The 17,068-nt window shown below is 48.0% G+C and overlaps 1 protein-coding gene across 1 annotated transcript; it reads right to left on the reverse strand.

Moving 5' to 3' along the window:
• Positions 1 to 98: 98 nt before the first annotated feature.
• On the reverse strand, positions 99 to 3,366 carry LOC306789040 (protocadherin-8-like; the record flags this gene model as incomplete). Its single annotated transcript, XM_079284799.1, has 3 exons — positions 99 to 451; positions 561 to 786; positions 925 to 3,366. The coding sequence occupies 3 exons, from the start codon at positions 3,364 to 3,366 to the stop codon at positions 99 to 101; spliced, it is 3,021 nt and encodes a 1,006-aa protein (XP_079140925.1).
• Between the last annotated feature and the right edge of the window lie 13,702 nt (positions 3,367 to 17,068).

Consider the following 17,068-nt stretch of genomic DNA (forward strand, 5'->3'; position numbering starts at 1 on the left):
TGAAGCATAAATTAAATCTTTGAATACACTATACATTTCTTTGAGAGTGAGCTTTAAGTGTGTATGTGTGCGATGTCTTTTTTTTCCTTTTTCTTTTTTTAGACGTCGTCGTTGGGACAGTGTGTTGGGGTGGGGGTGTAAACAGGGATGGCTATATCACTGATCTCCTGCACCCTCACGGGCCTGGGCGGGGTGACCAGAACATAGTCGTACTCTTTGTGCAGCACCTTCTCGTACACGCTCTGCAGACCCACTGTCTTGGGGATGTGGGCCTGGTAGTAGTTGTCGCGGCGGTTGGGGTCCCGGGGCAGGGAGGCGGTCTTGGAGAGGCTGCTGAAGGAGGACAGGGTGGGTGCTGGAGAGGGAGCTGCTTTGGCTCTCACTGCCGAGGGGCTCCAGCAGCGGTCAGAGTGACCCAGGACCTTACATTCGCTGGTGCAAGCCCACAGAGCTGGAAGGGACGAAGAAAAAAGAGTAAGAGGAGTTAGACTTAGAACCACTGCACTTTAATGACATCATCATGTAGAACCATTCAAATGTGTCACTGCTCTTGCCCTCACCATTTTGGCCGCCCATGGGAGGAACCACGACTCCATCCTTCTTCAGGCCGGTGTCTCCACTGACATCACTGTCACTGTCGTTGAAGTCGCTGTCGCCCTTGCCACTGTCTTTGCCACTGAAGGCCGGGTCCCTGGCAGAGATGGTGGTGTAAGAGTTCCCCTTCCAGATGGTGATGGGCCTCACAGCCTCTTTGGCGGTCCCATAGCCCGGCAGAGTGGAGTAGCCCTGCAGGAGGAGAGAAGAGAGAGAGAACACACGAGGTTAGCGTCTGCTGGATGAACACATCGCGGATTACTCATTGTTGTGTGTCACCATACACCTCCCCACTCCGCTCGAGCGCACTGTCCCGAAGGCGCATCTCACCTCGTGTTTATTCCCTCGAGGCTTGCTGTTGCTGTCTGAGTCATACACGCAGGGCACCTCGCTGCCGTCCTCTGAGGCCGAGCACATGTCGATGCCCCCGGGGTGAGCCGAGGTGAACCCCCCGGGCTGGCTGCCGTAGAAGTGTCCTTCAAAGCCCGCTCCGCCCCCGTTACCGTGGAGAGGCAGCAGCGGGTTGTCCGCCACGTGGTTCCTGCCCCGCTCCAGCGTGCCCTTCTCGCCGTACGAGTCGCTGTCTTCCCCGCTCTTGTCCCGCTTGCGTCGGTTGCAGGTGGTGGCGATGAGGATGATGGCGAGCAGCAGGAGCGTGCAGCTCCCCGCGAGGACAACGATGATCACCACGGACAGGTCCCACTGCGCGTGCACATCGTCCCCGCCGCCTGGCTGGTACACGGTCCTGTCGCTCGGCGGGGAGCCCGCGATGATGAGGAAGTGAAGCGTGGCGGTGGAGGTGAGCGCGGGCCTCCCGTTGTCGCTCGCCGTCACGGTCACGCTCAGAGTTTCGTCCACGTCGTGGCTGAGCACCTGGTTGAGGTAGATCTCTCCGGTGGCCTTGTTGACCGAGAACACGGAGGGCTCGCCGGTGGCCAGCCCGTAGGACAGCTCTGCGTTCACGCCCTCGTCCGCGTCCCGCGCCTCCACCCGGGTGATGACGTAGCCGCTCGGCGCGTCCCGGGGCAGGAGGACTTCGGCAGAGCCGTTGTTGAGAGGCGGCTGAGTGATCACCGGTGCGTTATCATTCTGGTCCACTATCCTCACGTAGACGTTCGCGCTGCCGGACAGGGCCGGGGAGCCGCCGTCGCTGGCCGTGATACGGAGATCCAGCTGTTTCATCACCTCGTAGTTGAAGCTCCGGAGTGCGTAAAGTGACCCGCTGGCGGGGTCCAGCGACACGAAGGTGGAAATGGGGGAGCCCATAAAATACGTGTCCGCCAGCTTGTAGCTGACCTTCCCGTTTGACCCCATGTCCATGTCCCGCGCCACCACCGTGCCAATGTACGCACCGGGCGCGTTGTTCTCCGCCACGGTCAACTCGTACACCGGTTTGCTGAACACCGGAGCGTTGTCGTTCTCGTCCGTCAGTCTGATTGTGTACTGAGTGATGGTCCTGAAGGGTGGTGAGCCCAGATCCTCCGCCACCACCGTGAGGTTATATTCCGGGATTTTTTCCCGGTCCAGCGGGCTGGTGCTCACAATCATGAAGCTGTCCTCATACGCCTGCTGCAGTCTGAAGTGATCGTGTCCGTAGAGCGTGCAGTGCACCTGTCCGTTAGCGCCAGAGTCTCTGTCCGAGGTGCTGACCAGAGCCACGAAGCTCTCTCTGGACGCCGCCTCGGTGATGTACGCTATCCCCGCCGTTATGGACGTCATGGGGGTGATGGAGATCTCCGGTGCGTTGTCGTTAACGTCCTGCACCTGCACAACAATTTTGCAGATGGCCGGGCTCGGATTCGGACCCAGGTCGGTGGCCTGGACGTCAAACTCGTACGTGGTCTTACTTTCAAAGTCAATCGGGCTCTCCAGGGTGAGCCGCCCGGTCTTCCTGTCCACTCTGAAGAGTTGCCGTATTTCCGTCGGCACCTGGTGGCCGAACCCGTACACCACCTCGCCGTTCAGCCCCTCGTCCGGGTCCTCCGCGTTCAGGTCCAGCAAGAGGAAACCCACCGGTGCGTCCTCGTGCAGCTCCACGGAGAAGCTTTTCCGGTCGAACACCGGGCTGTTGTCGTTGTAGTCTTTCACTTTGACGTTGATGCGCGTTGTTCCGGTGCGGGACGGGTTGCCACCGTCCATGGCGACCAGCTCCAGCGCGTAAGAAGCCTGCGTCTCCCGGTCCAGCTCCTTCATGAGCACCAGCTCCGCATATTTAACCCCGTCGGCCCTGCTGAGCACGTCGATTGAAAAGTGGCTGTTGACGGAGATCTGGTAGCTTTGAATGTAGTTCACCCCGACATCCTCATCCACGGCGAAGTCCAGCGGGATCCGCGTGCCCACCGCTGTGTTCTCGGAGATCTCCAGGCTCGACTCTCTCCGGGGGAACTCGGGGGAGTTGTCGTTGATGTCCTTGACCTCCACCTCGACGTGGATGAGTTTGAACTGCTCTTTGGAGAAGCTGACCACGTCAAAAGCGATGAGGCAGTGCTGGGTGTGTTTGCAGATGCGCTCCCTGTCTATCCTCTCTCCGATGGCCAGCTGCCCGTCGCTCTCCCTCAGACGGATGAAAGAGGAGTTGAACTGTTTCATCATCCTGAAATTGGTCCGGGAGCCCGTGGAGGACATGTCCTTGGCCAAGTTTCCAATCACCGTCCCCGGTGCGTCTTCCTCAAATGTCTGATATTTCACCGTCTTCCCTTGTGTGACAGCAGCCAGGCTTGCCAAAGAGACGCACACGAGCACAAACAGCCCGTTCCACCCTGTTTCTCCCATCTTGGCACCTTCACTCCAAAATAAACTGATATTCGGCAAACTGTCCGCACTGAGCCCGATTTAAAGTTGAAACAAAACGCACCTGGAGAAATGTACTCCTTCCCCGCTCACCTCCACTCTCCGGGGTTGTTTGTCTTTTTTTGTATAAAGCCAGAAATAAATATTCCATATGTTTTTCAATGCGCACTGTAAATGCGCTCCGCTCTCTCTCTCTACTGAGGTGTGCTGCTCTCTCAGCGCAAGAGGATTGCAGTGTCTGCAGGAGGGTTTATACGGAGAGGCATGCAAATGAGCCGCACTGTGACCAATCCGGGCTTTGAGAGGGAGAGAGAAGAAGAAAAAAAACAAGGGGGGACTTCTGAAAGACCTCTAAACCCTGTTTAGAGATTCCTGGACTGTGCGGAGAAACTTGGCACCCAATATATGGGCTAAACGCGGGGCTTGATTTAATACAGCTAGTTTCCGTTGCTTGTTTATGTTCCTGGGGCTGTTAAATGAGTCTGCGCACCGACACATTGGGGGGGGGGCAGAGATGCGCAGTGTCCCTGAGCTAGAGGGCAAAGCATAATAGGAGTGTCTGCTCAGGATTCTGTACCATACAGGCGTATACTTTCAGTATAAAAAGAGTTATGCTCGAACACTGTTCGGTTGGATCCCCACGCACGTGCCCCGTGTAACCCCTCTGGAGCAGAAGCAGTGACCGGGAGCGCTGAGCTGTCCCACTGACCTCGTCACTTCTGGTGGCAGAATAATTGCAAGAATATGACGTGATTTGTCCTTTTTTTCTCCCACCTCCAGGTGCCCCGATCCACTCCCCCAGACAGATACGATTTCATACAATGCACTTCTGATAGACCCATAATGCTGAGGCAGCTTAACACGCGGAATAATGGCTGAGCCGGGGATTCTAAGAATGGTGTAACCGGTGGCAATAGCGTCGTTTTATTGCTCATTTTTTTCTCATTAATAAAAGTCCATACATTTGCTCTGACTTCTATTATTCGTCCCCCTAGTGTGTTGTAATCCAGTAATTGTTGCCTATCAGATCATATCTGGGACTAGAAAGGGACTGTATCCACTTAAACATTGATTTTATTATAATTCGGTCTCAGCTCAGATCGGCTCACGAGATGTCTCGTGCGCAAGAGAGGGGATTTTTTTTTTTAAATGAAAGCCGGTGTAACTGGCCGGTTTAACATGCGACTCTCCTTTGCCTCGTCTGCCAGAACAGAGAGGCGCAGGTGAAGACGACACACACTCATAAGCGGTCACGCACGCACTCACTCACACAGTGTTTCGCGAGCCCGTTACAAATGGGATTTGGCTGTATACGCAGGGGGGGATTTATCAGGAATTCAATAGTGAGATTATATCAAAGGCGTATGAAGCCCTCGTTAGTAGCGGCGGGATAATGGCATGGCAGGGTCTCCCTTTGCAGCCGTCCATGCCGGTATTGTGGCCCCTGAGCCGGTCTGTGGGGACCCTAACCCCCGCTGCCTCCATGCAGCCCTCCGTCTAACTGCAGCATAATGAGGCAAAGCCACATGCAGCCTTTGTATACCATCCCTCCATCTCCTCTTCCCCAGACCTGCCCCCGTCCCGGCCGCGACTCCTTTTATTACAGGGAGATGGGAGATGAATTGCCCTGGACATCAGGGTCCCTCCTATTAAAATACATTTAGAGAGCGACCGGGGCCCCGTCACGGCTCTTTAAGAGATTTTCTCATTCTTTCCCATTGGAATCAGTCTCTCTTTCACTCTTTCCCTCTCTTCCTCACTCACCCCCTCCCTCTCCCCCTCTCTCTCACTCACACACACACACACGCAGCTTTTCAGGGGCAACACTCGCCTTGCAGTAGAAGCTAATATCAGTTGGCATGTTCTATAAAGAACCCATCTGCCACAGAAAGTCAAATAGGAGACACCTGAATGGACAACATCTAGTCAAGCAGCTTGCATCGTTAGACACAGTCAGGCCTGTCCTGATAAGGACATATCATGAGATGAATTAAGGACATCACAGCAAAACTGTCAGCTCTTATTTATAAAATAGTTTTATACGTTGGGTTATTCATAATTCTTCTAGAGCTTTATAGATTAGTTGTGATCCATTGGAGTTGGGGAGTGTCTTTCTTTCTTTTGTCCCACAAAAACAAACCGCATGCAGAAGACAGCAGACCTCATATATCAGGGGTTCATTCGTGTACTTTGGTGTTTAGAAATTCCAATAAGACGTAAAGGTTTAAATTGAGGGTGGTGGGAAGGTGTTGCAGTTTCTTTCTATAACTCAAGAGGAGAGTTCAAAGAAAATATGAATAACAAATCTTTCTTTTCTTTTTTACAAAGTGGAAGACAAGTTTCAACCCCAATCATATGGCTGACACATCAGTTGTCCAGATTTGGACAAAAATTTAATAATTAACAACTTATTAATGCATTATTAACGTATATAGCTGAATTATTACCAAATATTGGATACAACCATATAGCCAAAGGCAATTTTCACATCATGGAAACCCTGCATGCTATTAATGGTTTGGACTGATATATAAAGCATTTGTAAATAATTGATAAGTATCATTGATTACATGAAGATATAGGGTAACTGATGGATTTGTGTCAGCAGCAACGTGAGTCTGATCCAAAAGATCCCTCTTTCCCTCTGTGGTTGTGAAGACAGAGAGCTTATTGAACCGTAATATAATGTGCTCACTGCGGGGCTGTGTTTTTATTCCGCCGTGTGAGAACCGTGCATGTTTCTTCTCATTTCTTTATGTGTTTAGAACAGGACCCCTAATACCGCTCAGCATTCTCTCACACACAGAAAGACAGAGCAATCAAAAGCAAATTACACGATAGTCTCGCCTCGTGGATTAACACCCACCCCCCCCTGCACGTGCATGTGCGCGTGCATCAGACAGACAGAGAGACTTTTTTATTTTTCTCTACAATGTTTGACGGGCTTTTGCATCCTCACCGCCCCTCACAGCAAAGCTGTCATTTGTGAAGGACACACACACACAGAAACACACACACACACACACACACACACACACACACACACACACACTCACAAAAAAAAGAAGATTCTTTCACGTGACCACCGTGTCGATCTCGCCCGTCTGCACGCGAGTTCAACAATAACGGCATTAGAGAGAGTCTCCAAAATCCCCTCTATTCTTCACGGGACATATTAGCATTTTCTTTAACGTATATAAATATGTCTTTAGAGGACCCCCCCCCCCCCTCCCTCTCCTCCTTTCTTTCTTTTCTTCTGCATTGTGGTCCCATTTGCTCTAGTGATCGCCGGGTATTCGGGGTCTGAAGCCGGTCGCCCGATCCCTGCCTCTCGTTGGGGCTTAACTCATTGAGATGGAAATAGGCGATTTGATGTCTTTTGTCCACCAGATAAGCGGTGGAAGGAGAAAGTGGGGAGAGATGGAGAGACGGAGGGTGAGACAGGAGTATGTATTCTTGCGTGTGGTGGTGGTGGTGGGGGGGGGGGTTAAGATAATCGATCAGGGCACTGAACCCCCCCCCCCCCCCCTCCCCCTACCAATCCCCTCTCAGCTAACCTTTGCTTAACTCGCGTGCCATCACAAGCACAAAGTCCTAATTGGTTCCCCGCACTAATTATCCAATTATCGCCTCTCCACCGGAGGACCGCACTCCAGGGCTCGTCTATGACCTCATCCTCTGCACTATTGATGAAAATGATTCGGAGTGAATGCGTCCAGCAGCTCGAGATTGCGACACTTGAGAAACTGGTGTCACGGCCCCATGCACTTCACTTATAGAGGGATTCGCAGCGCCCATTCAACCTGTAGCCTATTATTGCTAAACTCTTATCGAAAATTGGTTGGTCCAAGATATTTGACGCTATCCCCTTGCATGAGCAGTTTTCCGCTGTTGTATGACGAGAAAAGTCGCTTAATCATAATATAATGAAACTAACAGTGTTAAGTTAAATTTAAAAAAAACTTCAGCCAAAAGAAAAGTAACAAAACGCACCAAACTGCAGTGTAAATATGCTCGCTTTAAGGAAAACAACACAATTGATAACGCTGTAATAAGTGGACATGTCAGACTACTTTGCATTCTGATTGCGCCAACAGGGGACCGATGGTGAACATGTAATGATGCAACAGGCGGTGAACTGCGGTGAGCCGGATCTGAATGGAGCAGCAGGCATGGACTGGCACCAGAACGCCACCAGATTGATAACGTCCAGTTACATTAAACATGTATTCTCTTTTTACTCCATCTCTTTTTCCTTTAGTTAACTTCTGCTCCGATCCATCACCTTCCAGCCCATCTGTCGCTGATTGCTGCAACACTTTGAATAAATTCCTGCCGACAAACAAAGCGGTTAACATCTCATGAATGCCGCTTTTTACACTTCGCACACAGATTGTGGGGACACTTTAGGGCCAGCGGAGTAACCAGTGCAAAGAAATCTGTCCTGGGACACTCCCTCTGAGCTTCCACTTCATTACCGGTATTGTGCTCGGGAGCGCGCAATCTGTGCGGCCGTCTCCGCCCGGCCCCGCCAGCTTTCTAATGAGTTTCCAATGATGATTTAGAAGCTCGCGGGCCCGTTTCCCTCCAAACTCCTCCAACCTCCCCTCTCATTGTCCCTTTCACTGCTTTTGAGTGTCATCCGCTTTTGTCCGTAGCTGTTTCCATCACTGGCATTCTGGAGCGTGATTCAGGAGAGGTCAGGGGGAGCGCACATAAAGATTCACACATCAGGCCTGAATAAAGGAACGTTATATTGGGGAGTTATTCGTTACCAAGTTTAGCCCCATGCCCCAGTCTGGTAGTCGGAGAGAAGGGGGGGGGGGGGGGGGGCTTGTGTCTTTCTCAGTATGCCTTATTTCCTCATTTTGAAGACAAACAGGAGCTAAAAGTGAGTGCGTGAGGCAATGAAAGGCTGGGGGGAGGGCACACCTGATGGTTGGAGTGCGCCAGATTGTGCCGTGCTTTGGATGAACAGATGGGGTTGGATGAGTTAAGAGAGGCATGGAGGGAGGGAATGGCAGACGTCTGCATATCACTCATGTGAAGTTATGTCTATACCCTTCTTCGCTCCCCTTGCATGGTCCACGTGCATTCAAAAAAGAGGAAGAAAAGAATAGCTATGCAGCAGGCAGATGAACTGCATTTGATGTGAGAGGTTGATGTAGCCGAAAGCAGGTTGGCAGCCATAATTGCCTGTGATTATATCTCAATCAATGGCGCATTGTCTGAGGCTCATATAGAGATATAGGGACGCTTTTTACTGGCCAAATGGCTCACTTAACAACCTTGTGATGATAAATTAGTACCCTTGTAGACACAGCATGGCATAACACACTGCGTCACTGCATGAGGGTGAATATTCAGCTGAATTATGAGCATTGGACCGGTGGTTATAACATCTCAACCGCTGCCCCAGACACAGATCAGCTATATCGGTTATTTGGAACAAGACAAGTGAGGCAGTCACTGAAAGGTCAACTCAAAAAGTTGTGTTAATACTTTTGTTTATTTTTTTACCATGCTAGTGTAGCAGTTGTGTACTCTCCGTTGCGTTGTGTTTAATTCAGGACACGATATCTTTTGATGGCTCCAACCAGACGTTTATTCATCGGACAGAATATAGCTGGTAAAAGACAGAACAGCTTCAGTGACTCTCACAGACAACGTTGTGGTCACAAGCTCTGGAACACATGAAAACAGCTTGCTTCAGACGAGTTATACATGTAAATAAAATGACATTTCAGTGCAACATACCTGGTAAAAGACAGAACAGCTTCAGTGACTCTCATAGACAACGTTGTGGTCACAAGCTCCGGAACACTGTTCAATCAAAAGGGACAAATACTTAAGCTAACTGCGGTTAGCATGTTACTCATGCTAAATGCTAAATCAGTTAAAACCATTTGCTCTAGAAATTATAAATTAAAACAATTATACGAACAAAAAGGGACTTCTAGACATCTCTATATATATATCTCTCTATATATATGTACATCAGACATCGAATGAGATGTTTCACAACGGAGCTTGTCACAGGTCAAGCTACCATGAAAACAGCTTGCTTCAGACTAGTTCATGAAAGCTGGGCGCACCACTAGAGTCTGCAAGCAGCCAGCAGAGGGCGCTGTTACACACAACCCACTTGTCTCCATGGGGAACGAATGATACGTTGTAAATGATATTTAAACAAGGAAATAATATGAAAATGATAAGGATTAGCAATAACTTAAATAATATAGTAATACTAGCAACCAATGGCCAGTGATGGCAAGTGGAATCATTAACTCTGTTACACTAGTAGCAGCATGGCTCCATGATGGATTGCCATTGAATTGTGTAGACTACAGAAATGTGTGGTCCCCAGAGAATGAAGCCTGCAGATTTTAAGGTGCAATCTGGCCAGATTTTTTTGTTTAAAACAATGAAAAACATTATCAAGAGAATGTGAAGAGGTTACAGTGTTGATGTAATGTCAAAGGAGAGCATGTATTGTACTTTCTTGTATTACCGCTTGTACCTTAAGAGGCTATTGTGAGTCCCTGTAGCGCTTTTTACTTGATTTATTCCCTCAGTAAACCTTGTAAACATGAGTCCATAGCCTCAATCTCTAGTTTCAAGTCTTCTTTAATACAGCATGATGTTCATTTACTAAATGATGGTCCCATTTAGAGTCAAATCGACCATAAAGTGAGTATGCTTTAGGACGGGTTTACTGTGAGTGACAGGTTGCTGCCTCTACCAGAGCTGTATACGGTGTCTCTGCGTCCATCTTCCGCATTCCAAATAAGGTAACTTCCGTTCACTGAGTGCAAAAAGCCAAGATGGTGATGTCCAAATTGGCAAACTCGAGGCTTCAAAGCAGCAGTCTACAACCCAATGGGTGACGTCACGGTGACTACGCCCACTTCTTATGTCTATGCTCTCACTCTTGCCTTGTCCTCCCCGCCGTCATGAGGCTGCTTTGCAGAAAATAGAGCATTCAGCAGCTTCGGGATATGTACCCAGTTAGCTCGAATTCAGCCAGTGCAAACTTTGGTTGAATATTGCGCGTTCTTGTCCTGCTGTTTGTTGGCTTTTAAAAAAAAATTGAAATAACTGATGACTGTACATTTAGATAGTACTGGACCCAGCAGCAGAGGTGAAATGCTAACGCATTTTCTTTGAAGTAGTTGGCTTCATATTACACTGCACCTTTAAGTGGTCCTCTGTTCTAATGCCAACATGAGGTTAACGTTTCAGTTTTCTAGTGAAGTATCTCAACAACTATTGGATGGATTGCCATGAAATTTGGTACTCACATTCATCTTGCAAAAAATGATGAATCCCAATGAATTCGGTCATAACTGGATTTTTCCCCGAGTGTCACCATGAGGTTGATATTTGTGGTTAAGATGGAAATGTCTCAACAAGTAACGGATGGATTGCAGTACAATTTGGGGAGGACATGCATGTCCCCCTCAGGATGAATTGTAATAACTTTTCATCCAGCGCCTTCGTCAAGTCGAAATTTGTATTTGACATTCATGACCAAAACGCCAATGACGTTTCCAGCAGCTTCGACCATACAAAGTGTTTAGTGACATAGTTATTAAATGTTAAAGGGCTAACTGATGGCTGCTGTAAGATGCATATAGCACATCGTAAACACTATAGTATCAGCGCGTTAGCGTTGTCATCGTGCGCATGGTAGCATGCTTATGTAAGCACTTACTTCAAAGCACTGCTGTGTCTCAGTGCAGCTTCACAGAGCTGCTAGCGTGGATAGAGACTCTTCGTCTTGTTGGGTGATTACTGCAGATGTGTTTGGGAATTGGAAAAGGTCCACTGACTAGATTTTCTAGCACGTCTCTCGGTCTCCATTCAGCAACTTGAGCTGTCTCAGGTGTCACACGGGAACCAAGTGGTCTAACTTTAGTTGCATGTGAACAGCATGTTTTACGCTCACTCCCCTACTGAGCAGCTTTAGTGACAGATCCTCCATTTGAAAAGGCTGTGAACTGTTAGTTACAAGACACCGCTCTGCTCAAATGCCTTCTTCACACAGATCAGACATAAAACACTCACGATGAGATCCAAGATGTCCCTCTGCAGTCTAACAAAGGCACAAGTCGTGTTTGTGTTTACTGTGTGGGTTTATAGCATTTTGTGTTTAATGACACATCTCATCACCGCAGACAAACTTTGCGAACGACTGCCACCACGAAGAAAAGCCCTTTTTGAGGCTTATTAGCCGCTTTAACTTTAAGCAGTAACCCACTAACCTACTTTATTAGACTCTGTGAGTCACACAAGACAATCACAGAGTGCATGAGCAGCCAAGGTGGAAACGCTTCTTAAAGTTGCCAATGTGATGGGCGACAGAACTCCCACTCTCACTTACTTTGTAATTCTTCTCTTGTCATCTCCCACTCCTCTTCCTCTCTTCCTCCACACCTTTTCATATTTCTCTCTTTATTTCTCTATGGGTTTTTTTTTGTGCTGTTTCACGTCCCCGCGGTGCTATTTGGAGCATTAGCACGCGGGGCTGTATTAATGTGGCTAAAGAGGGATTGTACAGGTAACACGAGGCCAGCTGGCGGTGCGCTTCCCCTCTCACAGAGCATTAAAGTCATCCAGGAGTCACCCTCCATAAACAACACTATATAATTGTCTTTGAACCTTACAACACACGCCTCATATATAAAGCAATGCAAAATATGAGGGGACACCACGCTGCACCCACACTCACAAACACACACATATATACAGGCTCCATGCGCACACACACACACACACACACACACACACACACACACACACACACACACACACACACACACACACACACAGGAGGCATGCTGCAGCGCACGGGGCGCACAACCGCTGCATTATGCGATCAGTGTGTCCTCTCTGCATGTGCCAGTGAGACTTTGAAGGGAAGGCATTGTTTCCCCCCTCGGGAGTAAACAGCCACCGAAGAGAAATAGCTACATTTAAGAAATAGTCTATGTGCACCAAAACGCCCCAGGACAAAATATATATGTATATATATTGTGCACTATAAAGCTAATCAATATTTCAACAGCCCAGCCTGGACTGTTCATGCAGGCCATGAGAGGGCTAATGAGGCGGCGCTGCAAAGACAATGTGCTCACCTCTAAAGGACAAAATGATCTTTCAGATCTCCTGCATCACACCGGGATGAGATGAGACTGAAGCGAACCACTCGAGGCCTGCATGACAGTTTATGAGTAGGCATATCTACCACAGATGTGGTTTCTTCTGATCCGGCGTGTCAAAGTTCTCACGCCTTGTATGCCAAATTGAGAGTCATGAGGCTTTTAAAAAAGAATTTGTTCAGTCAACCACAGACAGATATATCAGGCTTTTATTATTGTGATCAGACGTTCCATTAAAAAAGTGCTCCGCCAATTCAGCACTGCAATCCAAAAACATTGTGAAACTCTCGGAACGGAAGCAAAATCGATGCAGCAGAACTAGACATTGACTTGTTGCCCACGTTCTCCTTCCTTGTAAAAACTCATTGTCTTGACAGTTCTTTTGGAGATTCGGCTGTCCTCAAGCGGAGATGAGGATCGAGGTACAGAGGCCCGGTAGGCTCATTTCTTTCTCACTCCACACCTCCACATTTTTTTATTTTCATTTTCAAACTTCTAGTCTTCAGCCCCAACCGACGCTGGCTTGAGGCTGCAGTGTCAGTTGAAAACATTTATTTATCAGTTTTTACGCAGCTCCCTCTGGAGCCACGAAAGAGTTCATGCCATGTTTACAGGCATGAGTACAGGATTTAAAAAGTTGTACAAATTTAACACAGATATATTATTTTGACATGTCATGTTGGAGTTTTAAGTCAGTAGCAAACATCAATAACCCTGGGGAGGGCCTTGCTTTTTTACATACAAGGTTCAGCCCCCCCTCACCACTAATACATTTTCTACATCCCCTAAATGTGATGTTGAATCTTTGATCCCAGATCTGCACTTCATGCAGAAAGAACCCTTTGACTTGTGAAATGCTGAAACAGAAAAAATGAAAAAAGTGTTGTGGTTACAGGACTATAAATTCATGTGATGAAGTTATAAAACGCTGTTATCGTGCCACATTTTGTCTCTCCGTTGCCATCAAAGAGAAAACCACGCGCTGTGTAAACACAGAGATCCTTGCAGGCACACAGCACAGCAGGCAACACCCAATTATCTTTGCTCACAATAAATGAGGAACAGTCAAATTAGTATTGGGCGAAGTGTCCTCGCAGATTTGAAAAATAAAAAGTGGAGGAAAACATCCTCACTCACAATTCCTCACAGACCCTCGACACAAAGCCAAATGTAGGCTATTTCATAAAACTACAACCCCGTGTCATCAAAGTGCTCCCAGCGGAGGCCTTATTCTTGATCGCTCCTCCCGTATAAGCGTCCTATTTCTCCACATCTTTGTTTGCAACACTTGTCTCGCGTCACCGAGAGGAAAAAGCCGGCGTTCGATTCATCTTAACAGTTTGTGTGTCGCTGGGGAGAGAGAGGGGGGGGGGGGGGGGGGGGGGGGAATGGGTGAAACTTTAAAAAATGCAGGCTTTGTTGCCAGAGAACAGAAGGCAGACAAAGTTTTATAGAGGCAGCCATGAAGTTCTGCCTCATTAGATAGAATAGCTGTTCTATATTCAGGGTCTCTGTGGGGCTAACAAACCCAATGAGTGGGCCAAACTCGGTTCGTTCCGCCAGAGCAAGGGCCCTTTTGTTTGTGTTTGGCTGGCTGGGGTACAGGGGGCCAGGCGGGTCCTTCAAAACCTGGATCTCACCACGTAATGGACTACATAAGAAAGCCCAGTAGGATTTGAAGTTGGACAGCTTGTCCTTAAATGATCTAATCCAGTTAGTTACATCACTGCAGAGACCCAGATTGATATGAAGTGAGGAGTACAGCAGGTGTATTAGTTCCCCACCAAGGAACTGCGACACTTCAGCTGGAATTGGGGTTCAAACACAATGACTGAACGACATCTGTGTCAGGTGCTGAGATTTCAAACAACTCACTACCCGCACAGTATTTTTCTCCGTGGTGATTTTCCAAAAGATCCTTCGAGTTGATTTCAATCTGAGTCTTATTTCTGATGCCTTGGCTGTTCCTCTTTTGAATGAGTTCTTGTCTCGCTGTGTTTTCTTGCCTCTTAACGTTCAGCAGTTGACTTGGTCAGCGCACTGTTCTCAAACTTGTGATCTTAAAGCTGCTACTTTTATATAACAACGGATCACATGACTGTGTGTCAGGAGAGAGACGTCGCTATAGAGACGAACCAACAGGGAGTGAGGCCCTGACTAAAGTTCCTCTCCTCTTTACTGATCATTTAAGCGTCTTTCAGCTCATTGTTTCGGTTTTACAGCTTTACAGTTTTGATTCCCTCTTACAGCTCTCATCTGTGACTATTGTAGCTTCTACCTGGATGTCTGTGGTTTAGAGTTTAGTTTCTCTCCTGTGTTCGTGTTTGCACCTTCAAAAATCAGCCTCATTTGACTGTTTACTGATGGCTTGAGCTGTGTTTAGGAACTACACATGCAAACCGAAATGCTCCCGCTGCTGCTTCACATGAAAGGCTTTCCACCGGCCAAGAGGATCAGCGCATACATATAGCCTACAATGAGTCTGCCACTAAGATAGCCGAGCTTCATCAGCGGTGCAAGTCTTCAGTAAAAACAGGTCTTGTCAACATCATATGGGCAAATTCTTCACTTTTCAGTCAGCGGATCAGTTTTAAACAGTGCAGGGGGGAATAGTACAAACAGAAACAGTCCCAGTGAGCTGAACACTGCTGCAGGCGCCGGGCTCTGACTATGGTTTGTGACCAGCACTCGTCCAAACACCTCACCAAGGTAAACACCCTTGATATACGGTGCAGTTGGAAAACATTTGTGCTGTGCTCACTCGCCGCTCGGCTGGGGCTTTTGATTCTGAAAATGTGATCGATCAGTTCAGGCCCCATCGTAGGCTCTCGTTTGTGATGTGCTTCAAAGGTCAGTGCCCTTTAAAGGCTCCATGATGCAGCAGGGTGAGCAGCACATCAGAGTTATATTGCAAGTTTGAGACCGGCTTCCAAATATGTTACATCCATTATTTATCATCATCTGTACTATGAGAGACATATTCTTCAGATAAGTATTACTTATTTTGTATTGTTTGTATCAATTTAAAACATCAACTATATGGGTCATTGCATTCGCAGAGATATAACACTAGAGAGAGAGAGATAGTGGGGCCAGTGTGTTTATTTTTCCACATGCACTTATATTTTTAAGGGTAGCTCTGATTCCAGAAGGCAGAGTTGCTGAATATTTTAAAAAATCCACTGCCTGAGTTTGAGGACACATCTCAGAGTTGTCCTCCTAAAACAGATTAGAGGATTAGGAAACCATCTCAAAGTTGCTGTTTCATGTCTGTGTCCCAGATTCAGCTTGATATCCTTTGATTGCACAAAGAAAGCCTCTCTATAAAGGCTATGGTGCTCTGGGCCGAGATAATGGGGAGAGATTTGCACTGTGTCATTATTTTTCATCTCACCCTGTAGCAATCAGTTATTATAGGCAGTATTTCATTGATAACGAAATAGGCTTGTTCTCTATTCACGTCGACTCGCTCATTATGGGGGCTAATGATGCAAATGTTACACAGGCTATTAGAGGTGTTTAGCACGCTTGTGTCTGAAGACGTGGGTATTTGTTGGGCAGATGGACGCAGCTCCGGGGCTGCCCTCACCCCTGACCCCCCGCAGATGTCCCAAACTCAGGCGGAGCTCCGTCACGAAGCGGTGGAAAATCAGTAATACACCGGAACCGGCTTGTCAATACGCAGGACAGTTAGGGCGCGCCGGAGCGCCAGCTCTGGCTGCGCAGCGGCGCTCGCTGCTGCGTGAAACGCGCAGCGATTACAGCGGAGATGAAAGAGGGAAAGAGGCCATGCGGTGCCTTTCTGTGGAGGGCTGTTTGACCGATGGCTCTCTGCTGAATAGGGCTCCGGTGGTCATACATAAATTAAGAGGTTAAGTGAGCCATCAGGAACAAATGTTTGCATTTATTAACTAAGGATAAAAGCTTCCAGCAGTGGACCCACAGACTGGGTTTTCCCCTTTGGGTTGAATTCACCATCAGTTTGGTATATCAGGCTAGTTTAGGCTATAGACCGTTTATATGTGGATCAATCAAGTCTAATTAATGCTGAAGGCCACTGGCAGAAAATACAGTAATCCTTCTTTTCATGTCATATCAGAAGCCACCGGGAATAGTAGATTAATAATGCACAGTGTTTCAAATGGACAACCAGGAATCACATGCAGATAGCCTGCAAACATGTTAAAAAACCAATCAGTGCGACTCCATTCAGCCTTCAGAGACGGAAATGTTCACAAGGCTCGTTATACAGAACAAACATTCCCATTCGTGAGGAGGGATCCCGCAGGAATGCACGAGGCAGGTGTAAATTTAAACTGTTAATGAGGCGCATCAAAAGGCATCAAAGGCGCATCGTGCTGCGCCATTCTTCCGTTGGTCCGCGCTAGACAAAAGCCATCAGAGAGTTTCCCCCGCTAAACGGGGCAGAATGGGTCCGAGCAGCGGGAGTTATATTGTAGCCGCAAACCCCCGCGGACTGCACCGGGCTAACCAGCCAAGGCTTATGAGTTCAGACTCTAACG

Source organism: Melanostigma gelatinosum (assembly GCF_949748355.1).
Source record: "Melanostigma gelatinosum genome assembly, chromosome: 15".
NCBI classification, from domain to species: domain Eukaryota; kingdom Metazoa; phylum Chordata; class Actinopteri; order Perciformes; family Zoarcidae; genus Melanostigma; species Melanostigma gelatinosum.